Source organism: Thunnus maccoyii, chromosome 23, assembly GCF_910596095.1.
Source record: "Thunnus maccoyii chromosome 23, fThuMac1.1, whole genome shotgun sequence".
NCBI classification, from domain to species: domain Eukaryota; kingdom Metazoa; phylum Chordata; class Actinopteri; order Scombriformes; family Scombridae; genus Thunnus; species Thunnus maccoyii.
In genome coordinates, this window is record NC_056555.1 from 15,793,771 (window position 1) to 15,809,333 (window position 15,563).

The 15,563-nt window shown below is 44.3% G+C and overlaps 2 protein-coding genes across 3 annotated transcripts in view; one reads left to right on the top strand and one right to left on the bottom strand.

Moving 5' to 3' along the window:
* The window catches only part of snd1 (staphylococcal nuclease and tudor domain containing 1), a 179,868-nt gene that overhangs the window by 76,370 nt on the left and 87,935 nt on the right, over nucleotides 1–15,563 (top strand). The gene's annotated exons all lie outside the window — the stretch shown is intronic.
* Nucleotides 4,984–9,272, bottom strand: lrrc4.1 (leucine rich repeat containing 4.1). Its single transcript, XM_042404021.1, has one exon. The coding sequence runs from the start codon at nucleotides 8,325–8,327 to the stop codon at nucleotides 5,475–5,477; it is 2,853 nt and encodes a 950-aa protein (XP_042259955.1). The 5' UTR covers nucleotides 8,328–9,272; the 3' UTR covers nucleotides 4,984–5,474.

Consider the following 15,563-nt stretch of genomic DNA (forward strand, 5'->3'; position numbering starts at 1 on the left):
AACATTATAATTATGCACAACTTGCAGCCTGAAAAACTTGAATTACATCAAACTCAACATGCACGGCACTCAAAGAAAGTCTAACCCATTATTTTATCAACGGAAAGGGCTATAAGTGCATGTATCATGTGGGGGAAAAAAACAAATGGGCTAATAAGCACCTTTTACCCTTGCTGTATAGAAAACCTCTTGCAGCAAGCCCACACGCCAGGCTCTATTCAAAGATGGTGTAGTAATCTTAACTTTATGTAAAGTCCTCATTAGGTTCTACTGCATAAAACACCTACATGAATGGAACCAAGTTGTCAGTAATGTCTATATATTATAGTGCTGACTGTGTGGTATGTTTTAATGGAGACTGACTGACCAATTAATTATTAATAATTCTACCATAAACACTGTCATATATATTTTAACACACACACCGATTAGAACAATGTGAAATAGAACCACTTTGGAGGAAGCAGAAGATGTTTCAACATTAAAGATGGACATTCTTTTTGCTGTACTGACAAGTGTGGATCTGGTTGATAAATGAGCTGATGCAATTGAGATTATAATGCCTATTGGTCTAGGTCATTCAAATGAAATAACAATTTGTTTTAACCATCTTCTGCGCCTCAGTGCCTGGTAATTTACAAGGAGAAAAAAGAATCTAATTAAGAGATTAAATCACAATAATTGGGTTTGCAACTGTCCAAACAACCCTATAAGATCAGAATGAACTTCTCCTTTAAATTGAATGGAGGGGGGAAAAAAGCATAGTGTTGTTTTTTTTGCTGCTGGTTTTAAGGGCTTTGACCTATAAAATTCAGTGTCCTCTTGATCACACTGAAAACACATAGGCATGCACACGGTTGCAGTGTGGCAGTTATCGTCCCTGCAGTTCCATTTGTGCTGACCTCTTGATCCTCCTATCCTCTCTGCCTTCATATTCACCGGTCTCCCTCCCTCAAGTACCCCCAGTGGTCCTGTCCATTACTGGTATCAGCACTTCTTATCTGCTGCACTCTGCTATGGTAACACCACTGTCAATCCACCCTCTCCTCCTCCTCCTCCCCCCCTCCTCCCCCCACCACCACACCCCTTGTGGTGCAGTCCAGGCCATTCACCAATCATGCGGGAGCCATGATGGCCAGGCTATATATCCCCCATTCCATCTGTAGCTGGCACTCTTGCATCACATTTGCTCTGCTTACTCCTTTCCCAAGCGCCTTTGCTCTCTCTTCCTCTCATTCTCACTGCTTTGCTTTCCCCTCTTTTGGTATCTGTACTTATTCTTTTTCCCCTTCTTTTCCATTGTATTTTAATCAATTTTTAATTGTTCTTTTTTTTCTCTTCCTCCATACTTACAGCCTCATTCTCTCCCTCATTTCCTTTCTCCTTCACTTCTCTCTTCTAGCTCTTATATCTAGTTGTTTTAGTCTCTCAGAAACACTATCTTTCATCAGCTACCTTATCCAGCTCTGCCACATTTTTCTGTCCACATCTTGTTTTTTCTATCGCTGTTTACTCTTAGATCTAGTCCCTTCTCTGACCCTAACTGCTTTCATCCCACTTACATTTACTTTCCTATGTTGTCAGTTTCAATACCACTTTCTTTCCTCCCTCTTCTTATTCCAGTTTTTGCATCCTTTTCTTTCTCTCCCTTCTCCAGGCTCTGTGAGCTGTGGGTAAATAGGTGCATCTTGCCTTGCTTCCTCTTTCAAATGGCTTCATGATTGCTAATGAAGCACACAGACAGAAAAAAAAAAACCATGACACGGAGGAGGAAGGGATGGAAGGAAGGAGTGTTTCCCATGGAGACGGGCCCTTCAGTGACTGGCCAGCTGATTGGCTGATTGATGACCCTGTAGCCATGTTGACTGATTAGTATGACAGAGCCTTTTATAGCACAGTGCAGCGTTGTATGTGACTGCATAGCACAACATACTTTGGTATTGAGCAGTATGGTGTAGTATAAACCCAATCCTGCTATACCCATAGTGAGTCACAGACAAATACAATACAGTATGGCTAAGCTTATGAAAGAATGCCATAACACAGCTTAATGCTTAATACAGTTCCTACATCTGTTCATACAACTGTTTATGAGCCATCTAACCCATTTACACAATCAATTTAGATACTACAGTGCATACAGTAGTGATACCTTTTTGTTTTTGACTTGTTTGAACAGTCCTCTCACATGCTTCACATTAGAGACAATTGCGAATCTGCTGTCTGCCTTTGCATAGCTATGCTATCAAAACAATTGTGAGTAAAAAACAGGAGTGGGAGACTAAGGCATGGTGTTGGTGGTATGAGTCAGCGTAGTGACAAATGGTCAGTGCAGTATGAAATGGGTATTTTAAATGTGAAGTTTAGACTGATCACCTTACTCTCACTTTTTCCTGATGCCTTCTCAATTATCTTCGCCATGTTTTACCACTCCTGCACTATGCAGCTTTTATTCTTTCTATTCTCCATATTTGATGTAACCCAACATACAACATAAAAACATAGCTGGCACAAGGAGACACACATACATTGACAAATGCAGACAGAAATGCATATCTGATCTATCCAGCTCATTCTCGCATCTGCGGAAAATGTTTAATGTTTTAAAATGCAGGCTGAGTCATTAACATGCATTACAAGAAGGTGAGAATAGCAAGAGCTTTAGTTGATTTGATTATGTCTGATATTTGCCTAAGTGACCAGTTGCGACGGCCCTGGGTGCACTGCAGTAGGTTATTTTTACCCCAATCCAGTGTCAGTTGTTGGAGGATAGTAGAACTCTGATTTTGAAAAGGCACTGATAAAGTCATGACCACTTCGTATGTTACCACACTTCATCGACCGAAAAATGCTGTTTATGTATTGCTTTTTGGTTGGAAGAAAAAGTTTTCCCTTATCTGTCTCTCTGTCCTTCACTATCTTAAATGCCAGACGTCCTTTCCTTCCTTCGCACATAGAATCCAGTGTGCGGCTTCCACAAGTTTTTTTTTTTCAGGAAGAACATTTTACCCTTTCCCTTTTTTATGTGGTGAAATTATTTTCCTCTGATATATTTTTTCTGCCCGTGTTTGAAGCACGACTGTGCCATCCCTGTTCTTACTCCAGAAGTAGTCTCTCTTCATTAGGATCATTATATCCGTCCCCACCTTGTAATGTAGCACAATGTTAGAGGACATTTGAATTATACATTTAAAACTAATGCTGTCTTACTCTACAAGATTTGACACGTTTCCAAGCACTAGATATGCTCTAAAACAACTAAACGTTAAAAAAATAACTTGCATAATGTGCCTGCTCTCCCTTTTCAGTGGTTCTCTTTAACTTCCATCTCTTACTCTGTCTCGTTCTCTCCTTCTCTTTGTCACCTCCTAATTTCTCCGAGCTGGACTGTCACCCTCACAAACACACATATCACTCTCCTCTTCTGACAGCCTCTACTGCAGGTTAAACACATCACAACCTCTCAGCTAACCTCTACACTCTTTTTTTGTGATGCACCATGTCAACCCCTCTCCCCTTTTTTTATTCAAATGCCCGCCCTGTTTTACATCTGTCACATAGATCAAAATGTTACAGTGTTGGAGAGAAAAACTCCCTAACCAGCTGTCCATTCTCCACCCTTGTTACTGGTTGCATAAATAGTGTCGTCAACTACACTACTACGCCAGAGCTTTGCCAGCCCGCACAGGCCTTCAACCATGGATATGATGAAGTCATGCATCACTAGAGGCTAGCTACTGTGTTTTCAGATTATTTTTATTTTAGGATTGTGCAGCTTTATAGGGGTTAATGAGAAGGGAATATCTATATTTGCTGTGACAATTATAGTCCACACAGCTTTCAGTCACTGCCATGGAGTTCTTTTGTAGTATTCTCTTTGTCATCTGTCACCCACACATTGCTTCTTCAGTCATATAATCTGTTCTTTACTTATGTGTACTCCCATGGTAGTTCACACTGCCTTTCTTGCTTTTTTCGTCTAAATAAACCAGAGTGCTTAAGACACTGTCCCCAATTTTGTGATTAAATAAGAGAAGAGAGACAGTAGAAAGAGTGACAGTAGAAAAAACGGCAACAGCACCACTTAGTCTTCAATCCTTTTAACTGTGGTTTCCTAAAACAAACTGGCATATATCTACTGCATGCTTACTAACCACTGTGTATGTTGTATGTTATCTTTCTTTGTTAGGCAGAGAACTGTGAGGCTGTATTATGATTAAGAGGGGTGATATTGTCGAAGATGAAAAATGTACAGTTAACAGCAAGACCTGAATGCATTTGTCACCATAAAAAGCCCCCATACTGATTGATGAAGGCACAACAGCTGGCAGTGCAATGAAAAGTGAAATGAGGATCTATATTTTGGCAAAGTGCAAGATAGTCTAAACACCAAACAGTATTTCACCTGAATTTATCACCTTTTTTCACCCATTAGATACAGTATAATATCAGCCTATAATGTAGAGAAAGAGCTACGCTCACATCTGTGAAAAGCGTTGTGTAATGAGCATTTCAGTTAGCATTAAATCTTATGATGTCATTGCATGTCTTTGCTAGTTTGGGGACACACCATTCCTTCAGCTTTTAACATCTTAATGCATTTGTTGAACTTAAAAATTTAGATTGAAAACATGCTTTTGACCAGCCACACTTTGATGAAGCACCATGACACTCAATGATGGTGATCAGAACAAACTCTTCCCTTACACGTAAAGAACATAATAATTGGAGATGTTGAGAGAGCACCATCCACCTCTGCACTGTGAATCATTCTGCCTGAGTCATTCAGCACATGCAGGGTTAAAGTATAGCTGCAGCGTCTTACTGCAGTGTCTAAAGCATTTGGCTGATCGTTACAGTATACGCCAGGAGAAGAAAAGAGGAAAAAAACATCTCTCTCTAATACTTCCTTTTTTTTTTCTTCCAAAAATCCTTTTTATTGCATTTATAACATTTGGCACAGTACAAATTCTTGGTGCTTTTACAAGATTAACCTGTAAAGATCGACACTGACCTTTTTTCGGTTTTTGTTAAAGAAAGTCTTCTCTGTATAAATATTTTTCTTATCACTGCATTCTCTGTAGCACGGTGTAAAAATCACACAGAATGCCCCTTTTTAAAACAAGACTACCCTCATTTGTCAAAGTCAAGACAGCATCTTAAACAACTCATTGTTTTAAATAGAAGTTACAAGTTAGAAAATAGTTTCAATTTCTTTTTAATATATGTTTCTCTATCACCAGCCCATGGTAGTTTCAATTTGTCCATATATATATTTATTTATAAGCATGTACAACAAGAAATCATCAGTCTTTTTAAGTTTGCACTCTGTACAAAAAGTAGTTCCTGTCCTTTTTTTTGTTGTGCATTCTATTGCATGATTTTAGGAGGAAAGGACGGAGGGGGTGTGGGACTGGGGTGGGCAGGAGCAAGGGATCTAGGGAAAGGATTGGGAGCCTTTTTTTGGGGCCTTTTTAGATCTGAGTCTCCTGTACCTTCTCCTTCGTGTGAGTTTTTATGACAAAGGGCTCAGCCATTGCTGTGATGGTGCTGGGCAAGGTTCGAGGCAGAGAGTTCCCAACATTGTTGTCTGTCCATTTAGCCCCATGGCCAGTTGGTTTGTAGGTGTTATATTTGGGCTTTAGAGTGCTGTAGTCCACCTTATGGGGGCTGTAGTCCACTTTGTGTGGACTGTAATCAAGTTTAGGTCTCTGAGTGTGGGGACTAAAGTCAGACTTAAAGGCGCTGTAATCCGCTTTATGGGGGCTGAAGTCGGTCTTGAAGGCGCTGTAATCAGTTGCAGTTTTATGAGAGGCGTAAGGGTCCTTGGGTTTGTAGGTACTGTCAGTTTTCGATCTCTGGGCACTGTAGTCCATTTTGGGTTTAGGTTGAGTGCTATAGTCAGGCTTAAATGGGCTGTAATCAGGTTTGGGTCTTGGGTGAGTGCCATAGTCGGGCTTGAATGGACTGTATTCAGCCTTAGATTTATGCTGTGTGTTGTAGTCTGATTTTAATGGGCTGTAGTCGTGTTTAGGTTTTGGTTGGGTGCTGTAATCTCGTTTGAATGGGCTGAAGTCAGTTTTCTGCCTGGGATGAGTGCTGTAATCTGGTTTGAAAGGGCTGTAGTCCGTTCTAGTTTTTGGATGAGTGCCAAAGTCCGGTTTAAATTGGCTGTATTCTGCTTTAGGTTTGTGAGTGTTATATTCCTGTCTAAATGGGCTCAAGTCAGGCTTTGGTCTATGAAGGCTAAAATCTGGTGTAGATTTGTGAGTGCTGTAGTCTGGGATGGATTTGTGGCTACTGAAGTCCATATTTGGCTTATATGTGGTATACTCAGCCTTCGGCTTGTGAAGGGTGAAATCAGGCTGGTGTTTGTATTCAGCCTTGGGTTTGTGAAAGCTGTAGTCAGTCTTGTGGCTGATAAAGTCCAGTTTGTGTATGCTGTTATGGTCCCGGATTTCAGGCAATGTAAGAGCCGCCTCTTGAGCTGCAGACGCTGGTGGTGGAAGGTCCTCCTCATCCACCTGGATAATCTCCACAGTGCGGGCAGCTGCCACTGTGCTTCTCTGCTGGTGGCGCTTTCTCAATTTGTAGAAGGCGATGAGCATGACAGCAGCCAGCAGTGTAACTGCCACAAAGCAACCTATTATGATCTTGGTAGTTTTCATCACTTCATCCAGACTTGGGCCAGACTTGCCAGGCTTGCCAGTGGCACCTTTGACTCCTGGCACCACAGATGGCTTGACTGCACCTGGTGGGCTGTCAGTGCTTTGCAGCAGCACAGTTGGTGTGGAGATGAAGACTGGCTGAAAGACGGAGGGAGAGGCAGTTGTGGTTGTTGTCCCTAGGCCTACCCCTCCTCCTCCAACCACTCCAGCCCCAGGGGTTGTGGTCGTTTTAGGTTTGGACATCTCCGTGGTTGGCGCCAAGGTCTCCACAGTCACTGTGGTAAAGTAACTCAAGTTGGATGTATTAAGCTCAGCTGCACTCACATTGAGGTAGGCCGAGGCATTAGAGTTCCCAGCTGCGTTGGACACCATGCAGGTGTAAGTGCCCGTGTCTGCTGCCAAGACATTTGAGAAATTAAGGGTACCATCATTGAGGACTGATATTCTCAGATGACTAGAGGCATGTGTCAGGATAGTCCCATTGGGTAGGAGCCAGCGCACTGAAGACATTGGGGCTGTGCGGCAGCGAAGCTCAGCCACTCGTCCTGCTGAGATGTTCAAGTCCCTTGGTGCATCAGCAATGAATGGGGCAGAACACTGGATTGCAGCTCCTTCACCTCGGTCCACCTCAACCAGCTGTCGACCTCTCATGCTGGCAGGTGAGTGACAGCGTCCACAGCAAGTGGAGTTAGTAGGGATATACTCCCTTAGCCAGCGTGCTAACCATACAGCCTCACAGCCACAGTTCCAAGGGTTATGGTGGAGATGGAGCTCCACCAGGTACCTGAGCGGTGAGAACAGGTCATGTGGCACAGCGCTCAGATTATTATGGGCGAGATTAAGCTCCACCAGTGAAGATAGGTCATCAAAGGCATTGCGCTCTATCACTGTGATCTGTGAGTTCATCACCCATAGCTTTTTCAGGGAGCGCAGGCCTTTGAAGGAACTTGGCTTTATCTCTGGGAAGTGATTTTCAGATATCTCCAGCTCCTCCAGGCCCTTGAGGGGACTCAGGTTTGGCATATCACCCCTTATGTTGCACATGCCCAGGTTGAGGTACTTGAGGTTTTGTAGGCCCTCAAAAGCTCCTTCTGAGATGTACTCCAGTTTCCTTAACTCTCCCAAGTCCAGTCGCATGAGGGAGGGCACCCGGTTGAAGGCGTAGGAGGGGATACTCTCAATTGGGTTGTTCCTCAGCCACAGTTCTCTTAGTTTAGACAGGTACTCAAAGGCCCCACTGGGCACCACCGTCAACCGGTTGTCAAACAGCTCCAGTGTGTTGAGGCTGGTTAGTCCATTAAACGCGCCCACCTCAATCTGCCGTATGGCATTTCGCCCAAGCTGGAGCACCTCAAGGTGGTGCAGGTGGCGGAAAGAGTCAGCCTGCACCGCCTCGATGGCGTTTTCCATTAGATTGAGGTGTCGCGTATTGGCAGGAATGCCAGGGGGCACACGAGTGAGGCCACGTCGGGTGCACACCACCTTCCCCTGCTGATTACTGCAGGAACACTGCGGTGGACAGCCCTGGGGTCCTTGAGATACCGCCGCCCCTGCCAAGGCCAGGGAGGCGCTGCTCCACGCTCGCGCCATCAGGAAGACTACACAGAGCAGGGCGGCTTTCCTGGCACGATGCACAGCTACCCGCCCCAGGAGACTCATGATGTGGCACGTTCATAATTCAGCATCATCTGGGGGGGAGGATGGGGGTGTTTGAGGGCTTTGGGGACAGGGAAAGTAGCTGGTTGGCTAGTAGTAGTGTTAAGGGGACCAGAGTAAAGAGGTTAAGGAAACTGAAGAGGACAAGGGGAGAATGTGGGTTTTGGATGCTTGCTAAAGGGGCAAGAGGACTTGACCTATCCTCAGTTAAGCAATGCTTTTATTTCCACTGTGCTCAGGGGCAGAAGGAGAGGAGAGGGTAGAGAGGGCTGGCTTTTCTGAAATGTGTATATGAGAAGGACATGATGGTAAATCAAGCAACCAAAAACCGTATTACAAGACAGAAGGGAGGGTAGGGTGTTACAAATTGATGCAAAGAGGGGTTGAAACACTAGACACCTACCTCAAGTTATTATTACAGGTCCTTGAACTGAGATATATAGCTTCCCTCCTTTTTGCAATCAGACAGAGCTGTGGTATTCAGATCAGATGTATGTATATCCAAAGAGCAGCAAAGAAAGCCTTTTTATATCTGCTCTGTCAAAACAGGTATCAATGCCAAAGAGCTTAACCAAGATGAGCCCTTTTGTAAATCCACACATCCAAATAGAAAGGTTCGAAGGCCCTTTTGTGAGTGTTTTTTTTCTCCCTTTCCTTGTTGATCAGGAAAAAAAGAAAAGAAAAAAGATTGTAGATAGGAATCCAGTCAGGCTCCCAAAGCAGCAGTGCTCCCGTGCTTGCTTCTTGCTGTCGGCTCCTCTTCTCTTGCTTGTCCTTGGAATCCGACAGTTGATCCCCCTGCTAGACACCTTACCCAGGTCTCCATAGCACAGGCGACCACACAAACACACACGCACAATTTTTTGTGCACCCAAAGCCAAGGCAGAAGGGACAAAAATAGGGAGATAGGTGGGGGTGGAATTGGGGAAGGTTGAATGAAAATTCCACAGTCCTTTCCAATGTTCTTTGCCTTTTGTTGGCGATGGTTAGGAAAGGAGATTGACAAGCTGGTGGGGGGGGGGGGGCAGACCCCCTCCTCTTTGTATTCCTCAGTTCACTTTTTAGTGGTCAATCAGTTGGTTGGTTGATCAGTCTGACAGCCCTTCTCCCTCTCTCTTTCTCTCTCTCTCTCTCTGTCTCTCTCTCTCTCTCTCTCTCTCTCTCTCCTTTGCTCCCCCTCTCAATGTGGCGTCGTGTCCACTTGATTTTTCTTATTCTTTTTGTCTTTTTTTCCTCCTGGAGTGCTCGGCGGGGGTCGAAAAAGGCTAGGCGACACAAACACAAAACATTATCTTCTTCCTCCTCTTAACTAGCCACACACTCCAGCCTCGGCAGCCGCGGTGGCGACAGCAGCAATTGCAAACGCACACACACCATCCCTGCGAAGCACACAGCAGCAGTAGCGAGCACACACAGCAGCAGCTGCAGCCTGCCTCCCGTGCACTTCCCAATAATCCGTCAATTTCTTCAGAGGGGGAGTGGGGTGGGGGATGGAAGGGGGTGCTGGGAGGAGTGGGGGTGTTGTAGCTGGGTTGATCGAGGTGGGTTAGAGGGAGGAGGGGTGGTGCGCAGTTTCTCCTTCCTCTCTCCGGCTTGTTTCTTTTATCTTCTTGTTTTCCAGTTCTTTTTTCCTCCTCTCCTCGTGGTGATCAGCACCTCCTCGCTGATGCAGCGTCCGACTGGGGAGAGGAGCAAGACAGCGAAGGCAAGCGCTGGGTGAGCGCGCGGCTTACAGGCGTGACGTTAACAGTAGCGTCGATGTGGAAAGGATCCGTTGTAGCAGCAAAAGAGAGAGCGTGCGCCGGCTTGGATCTCTCTCTCTCTCTCTCTCTCTCACTCTCTCACTCTCTCGCACTCGCTCTCTCACACTCTCTCTCTCTCTCTCTGCCTCCCTCCCGCTCTCTGCAGTGTCCTGAGGTAGTTGGGTGAGCTCAAAGCACTCAGACCTTTTTAGAGATCTACCTCTTCAAAAACCAGTTTGCTCCTGCTGTCCTCTGCTCTCTTTTTTAATGCTCATAGTCTCTTGTTCTGTGGCTTTCTGGGGCTTTGTGTGGCTTAGGGGAATAGACAGGCTGTCCAAGCAAAAGGCAGAGATGGACAGTGGCATCCCCACAACAACCAGATTTTAACCCCTCTCTGCCCAGCAATAATCCAGCCTTTCGAACGAGTCTGGCAAAGCTTTCCAGCATTTCTGTGGTGGCAAAGGCAGACAGATGGAACACTGTTTCTCTCATTCTCTCGCTTCCCCTCTCTCTCATGATGCCCTCTGTCTTTCCCTTTCCTTGTCTGCTCTCTCACTCTTTTTTTTTTTTTATCTTTTGATTTTCTTTCACTTTATTTCTCCTTACTCTCTCACTCTTCTTGTTTTGTCCTTTAGTGGAAAATAGAGGAACATGAATGGACTGCTGACGCATCCTGCTTGGAGCAGTGCTTTGGTTTGATGCAGTGTGTTTTGTGCATTAACTCCCCCCACCCACTACACCCTCACCCGTCCTCACTGTCTTTCCTTCTCTGCTCAATCTCGGTCCGTCACTGTGTCACTCTACTTCATCTCTGACTGTCTATTTTTTTTGTGTACAATCTCATTCCAGCAAACTCACATTTGCATCCATTTTTGTAACTTTTACTGTGTATGTCACCGATTCCCTTCTTCAGTTTTGTTTTTTTGGGCATGTGGTGAGATTTAAACTGTCTCCATTTCTCTCTTCAGTGCAATGGACATAAAAGTTTAGATTTAGAAGAATTTGATAAGGTTACTTTAATACCATATATTAGATAAACCGAAAGATGCTTTCATCCAGAAAGATGCTTTCATTCAAATCATGAGCGGAGGACGATTTAATAAGTGAGATGTTAAAGTGAAAAAATATGTTCATTTGAATACTGAAAATGTACAAGAAAGTACAGACAGAGCAACATTTCTGCTCTCTGTCTACACCTTTTTGTATTTTTATCCATTCTCCATCTCCCCTCCATCACATATGCTTTTGCAGGTACTTAGAGCACTCTAAACAGGCAGGCCTTAACCCTCAATTTGAGCACAAACTGTCGCTCCAGGAAGCATACAGCCATAAAGGTCACGTTAAGGAAGGCTAACAGGAGAAAACAAGACATGCTTTACCTTCCTGCCGCAGGAGAAGAGGCAAAACAAACGCACCCTACTGTCCCATCACCCCTCTATCTTCAGTGATTTGTACAAGCCTCATGTCCATTAAACTAGGAAGCAGTGTGGGTAATTGATGGTAGGTAAAGCTAGCTGTGACAGTGCTGCTAGGTGTGTGTGTGTGTGTTTGTGTCTGAGCTAGAGAATAAGTGTGTGAAAGAGAGAGAGAGAGGGAGGAGGGAAAGCACGCCAGCTAGAAAAGGTCACACTGCCTGTAGCGCAGTACGTTATTCCCACCGGCACAGGAGTATAGACTAGAGCCAACTCCTATATTATACACACACACACACACACACACATATACACACACAGACTTTCTCCTTGACTTCACTGCAGTTGAATACGAATGGGCTTCAATGAAGCACATGTAACAGTGAGGTGGCAGCCACAGGAGTATAGGGGGGATTTTCCTGTGTTAAGATAGAAAGGCTATTTCCTTTCCTTTCCACAGGGATTCCCTAGGACCGCGGCTATGTGTAGAGTGATATCAAAGGTGCGCTGCACAACTGCATCCTCTTCACGGCGTTCTCTGTGCAAGCGAAGCAACACATGCAGCAGCAGGTTATGATAAACACGCGGGATGTGCGGCAAACGTGCTTCTCAAAACTACATCAGCATTTCATTGATCTGTTGTCTGCTAAGCCCACTGCAAATAAAGGCTTGTGGTTCTCTGTGTGATTATTGATGACAAAAATCAGATGTAGTACAGCGTGCATACTGGCATGGCTAGTTTTCTGTGTCAGATGGCGCCTGTGCACTCTTCTGTAGGTGTGGTGTGCCACCATTTGATGAGCAAGTGACCCAGAATGAGCTCAGGTTGTATTTTACCCACCCAGCACAGTACATCCCAGACTACTATCTAACCAAAATCATCCATTGACCTGAAACATGACCATACGCTGCCAGGGTAGCTCTCTCCTCTTGGCCCTCATCCTGTCTATTTTCACTCTCCTGTCTTTTCTATTCTCACACTATATCGGTCTGTCAGTGGACACTCAGCTTTTTCACTACTGATGGAGCCTGGGTCATGTCCTGCCAAACTCTATAATGCTCCACTGACCAAAAGTGGTCAACCCTTACCGTTAGAGTTTGATCCTGACCCGGAATGGCCAACATGGCTTAAAACCCTGTGATCACGACAAGGTTTTCTCAAGGTCTGGCATAAGTGTGTGTGTGTGTTCAGCTAACATGGCATTCCTGAGACTGGCAAAGAGGTTAACCAGGAAAACCTTTTCCAAGCTAGTGGCCTTTTTGGGTGGGTTGTACCTGAATTTCAAGTCGAATCTAAACTGTCTAATTTGGAGTGTCTTTCAAGGATTAAGTTATGCCAGTATGTCCATGTTGGATAGTAGTCACACACCATGGTCAAACAGTGGCCTCATATGTTCACAGTGTAACATACACACTCTTGACAAGAAGAGTGTTGTCAGGCCCTACCTCCAGGACTTGCTGACCAATGACGACTTGATGAGTTGTCAGATATGTGGGACCTTCACGCTGTCACGCCAGTCCCATGCCCCTGACCGCTGCTTTCTCCGCTCCACCAAAGGCTCTATGGAGCCTCCCTGTACCAGGCCAGGAGGGCACTGGGTGTAGTTTGGGGGTACCGCATGACCTACTTCGGTGTGGCTTGCCAGCCAGTGTGTTCAAGGGGTATATGCAAACAGTACAGAACCCATCCCCTGGGGTGAGTGCTAGCAAATCTGGGCTGCGGCCAGTCACATGTAGGTCAGCAGCCTGTGTCTGTTTGCATGTGTGTGCGTGTCACTAGTTCCATTTGGGTGAATGGCCTGCAGTATGGTACAGCAGTAATGACAATCGGATTAGAGGAATGTACAGTCGAATGATACATCTAATGATAATGTCATTGCCTCTGCCATTGCCAGGATCAAGGATTTACAGCACAAGCCCTTCGGCAATCTACATATGGTTTTCTGTGTGTGTGTGAGAGAGAGAGAGAGCAAGAGAGAGAGGGACAGAGAGATATTTTCTCAAGGAGACAAGAGGCACACTATTTTTGGGCTTGCCTTGTGCTTTGTGAACTATTACAAATTATATGCATTTGGGTGTGTGTGTGTGTGTCTGTCCTCTAAGTAATGTCCCAGTGGTCGATTGCTCACCAGTGCCCACCCTGGCTCAATGTTATCCTCAACCAATTTTTCCAGTCTACCGTACTTAAACGTACACACACACACACACAATCACACACACACACACACACATGCACGCGCATAAAACTCTATGATGCTGACCTTGAGGTAAAGGACCTGCTACAGACACTTCTTTTCCCATTTTCATTTCAATTTCCAGGAATTAATTCTGCAAGAGATTACGTGTACACACACACACTCTCACACATGCAGACACGCTGCTATCAGTGTCCCACTAAAGGCTTAAACTGCTTGGTAGAGATTTTTTTTTTTTTTTTCTGTTTATCATTTTTCTCATCATACACACACACACACACACACACATACACACAGACACACACACACCAATCATATGTCAGTGTATCAAGAGATTATAATAGGGTATATTAGTGGCTTCCGTCTGGCCAGGTTGAATGAATAGTCGTGTTTCATCTCGATACTCTGCTCTGTCTCACTAGTCTGGATTCACTGACCTTGTGTGGCCTCCATTTAACACTGTAATACTAATATTTTCAGATTATCCTACATTTAATACCTGTGACCTTTTCCTTTTATGCGGTGGTTTTAAGTGGAGTTTTTTTGGGGGCACAACGTTAAAATGGTTTAATTACCTCTTTTGCTTTTAATCTAGACTTTTTTTTTTTTTTTTAATTCTACTGTTATCCAGTCTTTCAGTTGTACATCTTTCTTTTCTCTCACTCACTCCCTCTTTCATCTTGCCCTTTGTCCCCCTTTCTTTTCTTTGCCTCCTTGTTCTTGCCCTCTTCACTCTTTTGTTCCTCTTCTTTAGCTGTCATGCTTTCTGCTCACTTTCTTTGTCTCATTTCTTTCCTTCTCTTTTTCTTTAGTTCTCAGTGTGCTGTCTGCTTCTTTCCCTTCCTTCTCTCTCTCTCTCTCTCTCTTCCTCTGTCATCTTGCCCTCACTCTCCTTCTCTAAACTTTGGTCTACTATTTGCAGGCCAGTCTCAAGTTAATTGTGTTTGCTCATTCAGCATGCATTTGTATGTGACAGGGTGTGTGCTCTCAAATGAGGGTAATATCAGGTCATGGCAACTAAAGGAACACAGTAAAAGATGAGCGTTTTCACTATTTTTTTTTCTCCCATCCTGTGTTATTCAGTGTTTGAGCTTCACTAGCAGCCATTGTCTCCAGACTAATGGGCTTCATTATGTTGAGCTGTGTTCATACTGGCTGCCAGAGCAGGGATTAGCCCTAGCTCTGTGTTAGCTGGAAGCAGAAGAAATACACTGCTAGGTTAGCACTGTTAACCCAAACAGCATGAGCCAAGATGGCTAAATATGCATATTTGCAAAAATGAGTGTTTTTACTTTGACCTCTTCAATATTTAAGCTTGTTAATCTTTTTTTTTTAACCAATTACAACTGCATTTATATTTATGAATGGATTTTTAATTAAGTGTTCTTTAACAAGTGGTATTATATAAACTTTATACACATGATGCGCTGTATATGTTTCCATCTTTATATTTTTTTCTCACCATATGCTAATACTCCCCATGTCTTGCCCTGGCCACGTCATTGGTCAGCTGGCCTCATTAGAATTCATGGAGCATCCCAGTATGTGCGTTCATCACAATGTTGCCTTGCCAACTGCCAGGCCGTAGGAAATGGATGTCTCTTTCTCTGAGCAATGTGAAGGTAAAAACATAGTAATTCACAGCAGAGAGGGCAGCTAAATCTTCCAGACTTTTAGCTCCATGGGAGCAAAGATGCCATCTTCATTTGGATCCACCCCTCCCTGTCCTCCTTTTGCTTTTATGTCCTTGGCTTGGTCAAAACAAAATTCCTAACTAGCAAGTTGTTACTGTGCAGCAAATGTGACAGTTGTTCCATGTCGGGCTTTTCTGTTACTTCTACTTATCTCTGTTCACTTAATTGTTTTTATAGGATAAAATGTCACCCTAAA

Bases quoted from the DNA above. Each gene is read 5' to 3' on its own strand.
- lrrc4.1 (XM_042404021.1), bottom strand. From the start codon at position 8,327: ATGAGTCTCCTGGGGCGGGTAGCTGTGCATCGTGCCAGGAAAGCCGCC.